A 9,282-nucleotide genomic window follows, 5' to 3' on the forward strand; every position below is an offset into this window, starting at 1 on the left:
TCCAAAGTACATGTATGAAGACACGAATTGGTGTGAATATACTTTGTATATAAATAAGAGATAAGAAAAATTGTGCTCTGTATGTGTAATAAGAATTGTAATGCATTTTGCTGTCATTTATTAAAAAAATAAAACATCATAGCTCCTTGGGAACCATCTGTTTACTCTGCCCCATTACCTTCTTTTGCCACATGAACTATCGTTCCCAACAATTTTCCAGTCATTTCCTAGATTGTTTTATCACTTTCCTACTTACATATGCTTTCCTAAATAATTTGATTTTTGCCTGGCACTTTCTAGAAACTAACTATACTGAGTTTATTTACTCTTTTGTGACTGGCTTCTTTCTCTCCAGCATTGTTTGCTATTATTCCATGGTGCTGCATTATTTTATTCATTTTAATAGCTCAGCAGTACATATTTAAGTATATTAAAGTTTATTCATTCTACTTTTGCAAGATGTTTAGGTTCGTTAGTTTTTTTACAACCACTCACAGTATTGCTATGAGTATTCTTAGGCATGTCTTCTGAGGTATGTGTCTTGGAATTACTGTAGTCCAGTAAGTGACTTAGTGAATTGTTACATATACCAGCTTACTCTCTCCCACCAGAAGTGTATCAAAGCTTCTGTTGCCCTGTATCCTTAGCACCATTTTAATACTGCCAGACAGTTTTTCCTGAAATAAAATAGTGATTTTCATTTGACTTCCAGGTAATCACTTTCCCTTCATTCTTCTAGCCCTGTTGGCATCCCCTCAGTTATCTTTGCTTGTTCTTCCTCATCTAACTTGCAAATTTTAAGGTGTCCCAGGAATCAGTTCTTAGACCTTATTTGCACTGACTCCTTTAGTCTCTTTTCATGAAATTTCTTCTGTACACTGCAGATTTTCCCAAATTTACTTACATCCCAGACTTCCAGTCCTTCAACTCAGTGCCTCAGTATTCCCACATAGCTGCCTAACACATCTCAAACCTAAGATTTCTAAAATCCATACTCCTGCCTCACTCTGTCACTGTTCTCTTGCCATAGTATCCCTGTCCCAGTTGTGGAAATTCTCCACCTTGTGTATTCAGACCCACATCTTTCAATCTACCTTTGAATTCATTTTCATTTACTTATCTTCAAACCACTAGCAAACCCTGTCTATTTATTTCAAAGTCTGTCCAGTATTCATCTTTCTTTAGTTTCTTCTTTGCTAATATTTTTGTCTCAGCTACCATCATCTCTTACCTTGTTTATTACAATAACTTCCAGTCTGGTCCTTCTGCTTTTATCTTTCCCTTGAAGTCTTATCTGAACAAAACAGCAGTCCTTTCTTCCTTCCTTTTTTTCTCTTTCTCTTTCGCTTTCTCTTTCTCTCTCTTTCTCTCTCTTTCTGTACTGGGGATTGAACTCTGGGGCACTGGTCCACTGGGGCACATCCCCAGCCCTATTTTGTATTTTATTTAGAGACAGGGTCTCACTGAGTTCTTTAATGCCTTGCTTTTGATAAGAATGGCTTTGAACTTGGGATCCTCCCGCCTCAGCCTCCTGATCCTGAGTCTCTGGGATTATAGGTGTGTGCCACCATATCTGGCTAGCAGTCTTTTTTCCACAGGCAATTGCAAAGATGTTATGGGGAGGTCTAATATATCCTTCACCCAGTTCCTAAATTGTTACATTTTGTGTAATATCAGGAAATTGACGTTGATACAATATGTGTATTTAAGTTTTATGTCATTGTACCATGCATGTAGATTCTGTAACTACTGTTGCCACCAAGACACCGAACTATTCCATCGCCAGAAAAATTTCACTTGTGCTACCCTTTTATAGGCATACCTATCTCTCTTCCCCACCTGTCCTTTAAGCCCTAGGAATCACCAAAATTTCTCTTGTCTTGGTAATTTTATCATTTAGGGATACATGGGATTACATAGTATGTGACCTTTTGAGATTTTTTTTCCCACTCAGATTGTAATCTTAGGAGTCCATCCAAAGTGTTGGCATGTGTCAATAGTTTGTCCTTTTTATGTGCAGTAAGTAGTGCATGGTATAGATGAACTGGAATTTGTTTAACCATTCACCTATTTTAGAATATTTTGTTAGTTTTTGGTTTGAGACTAATAAAACTACTATAACCAATTATTTGTAGGTTTTTTTGGTGTTACATTGACCAGTAGTATTCATTTTCTATAATGTTTCCACTTCAAGGTTATACTGCCTAATAAAGTAAGTTAGGAAGTGTTCCTTCTTTTTCTGTTCTTTTGAATTGGTATTACTTTTTCCTCTTAAATATTTAGAAGCCTTTGGGCATGTGGTTTTCTTTGTGGGAAGTTTTAAATCATGGATCTAATAGGCATAGGAGTGTCATCTTCTTATAACATTTGTGGTAAGTTTTGTTTTTCTGGGAATTTGTCTGTTTCACCTAAATTTAAAAATATTTTGAAATAAAGTAGTTCGTAAGTCAATCCTCTTTTAAAATTTGCATTGCTTTCATGTATTTCATATCTTCCTTTTTTTCTGATCACTCTCAATAGGGATTTATGATTTTTAAAAATCAACTTTTGGTTTTGTTTATCTTAGTTGTATGTTCATATTCTGTTTCACTGATTTCTGTGCTTTAATTTTTCAGCCTTCTGTTTTCTGTTACCATTATTTATGTTTTCAGTCTCTTATTTTTCTGTTCCATTATTTATGTTTTCAGTCTCTTATTTAATTGCATGTACTTTTAAGTGGGTAAGCTTCCTTTTAAGCATAGATTTTAAGTGCATCATGTTCTTTTGATACTTTTATTATTATTTAGTTAAAAACATTTATTATTTTCCCTTATTGTTAATTCTTAGACCCCTTGTTCATTTAGATGTCATTGCTTCATTTCCAGACGAATGAGCATTTTCTATTTAACTTTTTGTTTTTGAGTTTTTACTTATTCTGCCATTATCTGAGCATATGTTTGAAAGATCCCCACCACAACCCTCTTCTGGTGTGTCAGTTTTTAAGCTTATGTTGTATTTTTTCATTTCTAGAATTTTGGGTATAAAGTATTAACTTTCAGGTTTTCTTCCAGAAGTTCTTTGTAATAAAGTTTGCTTTTGAAAAGTCCATCACCTGGGTCCTTCTTGGGTCTGTTTATGTTTTCTGCTTTCTCTTGGATTTTTGAACACAAAATCTTCTCATGTGCCTGGTTATAATAAATGTTGAAGGTTAAGATGAAAATTATAGAGACTTTAAAGCCTGGATTTATTTAATTTTTCTGTGAGATGGCAAATGGATTTGGCAGTCCTGGATAATTTTATTGCACTCTGGGATTAAGGTGATGGAAGTTGGGCTTCAGTCTTTGTGACTATTTCCAGATCATCTTACATTTAGTTTATAACATTTTAGAAGCCCAACTTAGATTATGGGGATCCACCATGCCTTCTCTTCTTGGTGGTCCTTGAACTTCAGTTTTGGAACCCTGAGACCTAGGAGCCTGTTGAAAGAAGTCTGTTCAGTTCTTTGTATACTATTTTGGATTTGGAAAATAGCCATAGGGGAAATGTGGCCCCCAGTGCAGGGTTTCCTTTATCTCTCAAGACTAATTCTTCATTGTCTGGGAACAGATATTTATTCTAAGTTTTGTTTAGCTTTGTAAACATCTCATCCTTTCTAAAGGATCTCATCAGGAACTCTTTTCTAATTTATTTACTCTCATATCTTGGAAGTGGAACCTTGACATTTTGTCAGTTAATAGCACAGGGTTGAGAACCTAATGTAACCCAGCTCTCCTCATCTCCTGCTACTACCTATTCCTTGTTTGTGCCACTCCCATCACCCAAGCCTTTATCATGTTCTTTAGTGTGTTTTTGCCTTGGGACCTACATGCTCTTTTCTCTGCTTGGATGCTTCCTGCCAAATGGCTCAAAAGATCACCTGATCAGTGATGCCATTCTGACCCTTCTAATGAGTACCATACATAAAATAGCAACACCTCTTCACCATAAAGCCCCTCTTACTGTTCTTCATTATATTCACTACTATATGTCATGTTGTAATTAGTCTCTACTGCCCTGCCTAAGCTCTTTGAGAAAAGGAAGATTGTCTTCTGTTAAGTGTTCAGCATCTAAAATTGTCCTGTGCATAGTAAATAATTAAAATTTGTTATTGAATGAATACATGAATGAATTTAAAATGGGATTGACAAAAGTTCCAGTTTCATAAGGTGCTTGTGAGAATTAACTAAGTCAATATGTGTAAGGTACTAATAGTAGTGCCAGGCAGGTAGATGTAAGCACTCAACTGTTATTTTTAAATGTTCTTGTCTCAGAAATGATCACTTCTTATTATTAGATAATAAAAAGGTTTTAAAACTAGCTTTTTGTAAAGCAAGCTCCCCCCTTTTCCAATTACTGTTAGGATTAACCTGAGATTTTTCAGCCCTTTTTCAGTGGGTGGGATGATAGAATGAAGCTTAATTAGCTTGAGCTTTATTTATGTAGCTGGAAGAGTTAGAGAATAACTCTGTGCATTCAACAAGCTTATGATTTCCAGTCAGTCAGGGAGCTACTTTTATTGTAATTTAATGAGCAAGAGAGTGATTGAATAGACATAGTTCCTTTTTTACTTCTATTTCTTAAAGGCTGCATTCTGGCAGACTGGCACACTCACGGTTTTATGTAATGCAAATAAAATACAGCATTAAGCAAATATTGCCTTCTGTTGAAGATTGATTGACCTGAGAGGTAAATAGTGACTCATTCAAATGCCATAGTCAGTGTTTACCCCAAGGGACAATAAGTCTTGATAATCAGAAAATAGATAATTAATCTCAATATTAGTACAGATTTTTCACTAGAAGTATCTAGAAATCTTGTGGCATGAATATCTCGAGCACGGCTTTCCTTAGGAAAAAGTTAACAACCACCTATTAAGTTTAAGGCACAGAAAAGTCTTTTTCATACTGGGACAGGTTGATGAGAGGTTTTCTTTATTATTAAAAAAAAAAAAAAATTAGCAAGTTTTTGCTTGACAGCTTTTTCCAAGAAATTGATTAATTTTATTACTACTTATTCCATACCTATTAAGTCGTCTCTTAAGTCTTGGATTAGGATACTTTATAAAGTAGAAGATAAGGAGAAAATATCTTCAACTTTCAAAGAGCACTAAAGACACACAAGAATATATAGATGGTATAGACAACAATACAGGCTTATTTTGGATCCCATTGACACTTTGTTAGAAAAGTCAATATGAAAGACTTTATGGAGGAAGGGGTATTGTTAATAAAATCTTAAATGGGATTTGAAGAGGCAGAAGATATTTTATAGTTTGATAATCAGATTTCTGAAGGCATAAGATTTATTATATTGATGCTTAATATTTATATAAGAAGCAAATGTTAAGGTTTAGAAATATTTGAGAAGACACACATAAAAATAATTCTATCAGAGGTAACTACTTTTAACATTTTGGTGTATAACTTTCCACACTTTTGCTGTTCATGCATGTAATAGATGTAAATATATGCTATATTAGTTTCTTTGGGATGCTATAAGAAACCACCTTAGAATGGGTAATTTATAAGTGACAAGTTTATTTTTCACATTTCTGAAGGCTGGAATTCTAGGATCAAGTTTCATGCAGATTTGGTGTCTGGTGAGGGCCTATTCCTAACAGATGGCACCTGCTATGTATTCTCATATTGTGGAAGAGACAAATTCAGGCCTCTTTTATTAAGTGTACTAGTCCCTTTCATGAGGGCTCTGCCCTTATGACCTGATTACTTGCCACATACTCAGTTCTTAGCACCACTGTGTGGAGATCAGAGCATATCATATGCATAGGTATTTATATGTGTATAATGAATAAATTGGAAAATAAATATTTGTAAAAAGTGATAATATTAAATTGTGTTAAGAAGACTGGCTTTTAAACATTTGCTCTTCTAGATTATAAATATGATAGATTAATTGGTCAGTGAAAAATATGTGTGATCTTTGTAATTTCTGATGTTTTCCTACCTGAACATATTAGAATAAATAAGATCATTGTTTCAACTGATAGTGAAACTCTCATGATATTTTTTAGGTGCTGGGTCTTCAGCTCTAAAGAGGCCATTTGAAGATGGATTAGGAGATGATAAAGATCCTAATAAGAAGATGAAACGAAACCTAAGGAAAAGTGTGTAAACTCTTTATCTTTATTGATGTGAACTAGAGAGAGTTTACAGCCTCAGAAAGGGAAAATAAAAAGTGGAAGGATTTTGGCTAGGGGTGCCAACTCAGTGATAGTGCTTCCTTAGCAAGATTGAGTTGCCGGTTTCAATCCCCAACACTGGGAATAAAAAAGAATTTGACTGATTTGATTAGTTTTAGGAATAAGATCTCAAGTGGGGTACTCCTCTAGTCCCAGCTACTTGGGAGGCTGAGGCAGAGGATAGTAAGTTCAAGACCAGCTTGGGTGGATGACTGAGACCTTGTTTCAGAAATAAATATTAGAGACATGGCTGGGAATGTAGCTTAGTGTTAGAGTGCTTGCATATCATGCAAGAATCCCTGGGCTCAATCCCCAGTATTCCCCCCAAATGGAAAGCTCTTCACTGGGAAATTGATCATCAAACAACTTTCACAAGTTACCAAGCTTTATTGTTTAAGACACACATTAATAACACATGTGGAAATTAATGTATATACTAAGCATGTTAGTTTTATAGTGATGATAGCATAATAATTCATTTTAGAACTATTTACGAGATGATGTAAATTTGTGTTTTGAAATTCTCAATTTAAAAAAATGGTAAACTTATAATAATTACTAATGCTAAGTAATTACTAAACTTACAATAATTACAAATGCTTACCTTAAGACAAAATGTCTTTGTAGTTAATTTCTCATTTCTTTTTCTTTAATAGTTTTGGATAGTAAAGCAATAGACCTTATGAATGCACTAATGAGGCTAAATCAGATCAGGCCTGGGCTTCAGTATAAGCTCTTGTCTCAGTCTGGCCCTGTCCACGCCCCAGTCTTCACAATGTCTGTAGATGTGGATGGCACAACATATGAAGCCTCAGGACCATCCAAGAAAACAGCAAAACTTCACGTAGCAGTGAAGGTACTTACTGTACTTTTTTTCCTTAACAATGTTTTGTTATTTAATGTTCCAAATAATGTGCATATTTTCCTGGAGTAAATGAATGGTATCTTTAAGATTTTCATACCAATACCAGAAACTTTTGTTACCTCTGAATCACAAAATTATTATTTTTTTTGTGTAAAATAGTATACGTTGATTATATGAAGTATGGAAAATACAGAAAAAAAGTAAATAAAAATGTCAGTTGCATTTTTTGAGGCAGAGGTGAGTATTTTTATGTGTAGGTTTATTTCCAGCCCTTCCCTGTCTTATTTGTTTTTTCAAGTTGGGCTCACAGTATTTATATGATTATGTATATAATTTTTTTCTCTAATATTTCCATTAACTTTAGTGTTTTCTTGTTTATGAAATCTTCATAAGTAGTTTTTAATGGCTGTTTTTTTTTAATTATTAGTTATTGATGGACCTTTATTTATTTATTTTTTTTGTATGTCGTGCTGAGAATCGAACCCAGGGCCTCACACATGCCAGGCAAGCGCTCTATCATTGAGCCCCAGCCCCAGCTCCAGCCCCTTAATGGCTGTTTTGATTGACATGATATGGATATTCTGTTATTTGTTCAGATATTTCTTTATCATCAGATATTTGCCATTTCCAGATTTTTCATCAAGCTACCATAAAGTAACTAAAGCTTTAGATACTATTTTGTAATTAACACACAAAGGTGTTGAAAGGTAAAAAAAAAATATCTTGATTCCCTTTTGGGGCCAATTTCCCTTCATGGAATTGAGTCACAGAATTTATTCTTTGTTTTTTGTGATTCTGGGGCTCAAAACTGAAGGCCTTGCATATGCTAGGCTTGTGATCTACCAATGAGCTACACACCTAGCCCGAGTCATAGAATTTAGAGGCCAGCTAATCCAGTCTTCCTGGTTTGCAGATTGGAAAATTAAGGAGTAAAAGAGAAATACAGGATTAGACTCTTTGGTCTTTTCTAGTTCAGTATACTTGACAATGTACTGTTTTACTTTATTTCTCATCTCATTGATTGAGCCTGCTTGTGCTCTTTATTTTCTGTACCTCTCACATTCAAATTAAATGAACTAGGAACAACCTCAGGTTTGCATTTCTGTAATTTTTTATTTAAACCTAATTACTCTGAGGAAATTTACCCTGATAAGTGTACCTTATTTAACCAAAGATTTACAGATTTAGCACAATCTTGCTCTTCCTCAAAGGTATTTTGTGAATCAAAATGTTATGAATTTGAAATTTTTTTTCTCAATGTTACATCTATTCTCTATGATCTCTAGTATCTAAATAAAACTGTACCTTAATGTAATTTTCACAGGTATTACAGGCCATGGGATATCCAACTGGCTTTGATGCAGATATTGAATGTATGAGTTCCGATGAAAAATCAGACAATGAAAGCAAAAATGAAACAGTGTCTTCAAACTCAAGCAATAATACTGGAAATTCTACAACTGAAACCTCCAGTACCTTAGAGGTATAGTTACGTGTTTTTTTCCTTAAAAAAAAAAAAAAAAGTAATATGGTGCATTGTAGAAAATTTAAAAGATGTGGAAAAGAATAAATAAAAAAATCCTAGTGGCAGATATTATTAACTTTGTATCCCAGTAGTGGATATTATTAATATTTTGGTTTATTTCAACCCAGATCTATTTCATGAATATTTTAATGAAGATAGTCATATTTTCATGCAGTTTTAAGTCTTGATTTTTTTTTCTAAAAATATTTGTCAGCATAACAAATGAATATACCATAATTTAATTAGCATTTCCCTGTTGTTGGCCATGGAAGGTGCTTCTGGTATGTCATAATTGTAACATATCAAGAGTCTCAGTACTAACTGAAGGCCAGAAAATGGATCTAATGGAGGAAATTTGGGATTATTTGGTGTGTGCTAAGCTGTGTGTGTTTGTGGGGCATTTTGGGTCGTCATTTAGATGATACAACCCTGAAGGAGGGCCTAGCCCGACTCAGAATGTACCTTAGAATCTGAGGAAGTCCTGACATATGAGCTTATCACCACAGATAATAGAATGGGGACAAAATTTAAGTACTGAGCATACACAGCACATTGAGGGATTCATGGAACCCTCATTTACTGGATTCTCTGTCAAGGAAATTGGCTTTGGAGTAACAGAGCTTGCATTTAATTTTTTTTTTTTTAACTTTGTCATTTGTAAGAACAACCCCCCCC

General features: G+C 34.3%; 1 protein-coding gene across 6 annotated transcripts in view; it reads left to right on the forward strand.

The window, feature by feature from the left end:
* The window catches only part of LOC107152107 (spermatid perinuclear RNA binding protein), a 136,543-nt gene that overhangs the window by 96,191 nt on the left and 31,070 nt on the right, over positions 1 to 9,282 (forward strand). For all 6 annotated transcript variants that reach the window (XR_001504758.2, XM_048813118.1, XM_015497608.2 and 3 more), the window contains 3 exons: positions 6,050 to 6,142; positions 6,874 to 7,073; positions 8,407 to 8,565. Coding sequence is in view for 5 of the 6 variants with exons in the window: in XM_048813118.1 (XP_048669075.1) it covers positions 6,050 to 6,142; positions 6,874 to 7,073; positions 8,407 to 8,565 (452 nt within the window). In the remaining variant the exon portion in view is untranslated. The remainder of the gene's footprint in view (positions 1 to 6,049; positions 6,143 to 6,873; positions 7,074 to 8,406; positions 8,566 to 9,282) is intronic.

The sequence above is a fragment of the Marmota marmota genome, unplaced genomic scaffold, assembly GCF_001458135.2.
Source record: "Marmota marmota marmota unplaced genomic scaffold, marMar, whole genome shotgun sequence".
Classification (NCBI taxonomy): Eukaryota; Metazoa; Chordata; class Mammalia; order Rodentia; family Sciuridae; genus Marmota; species Marmota marmota.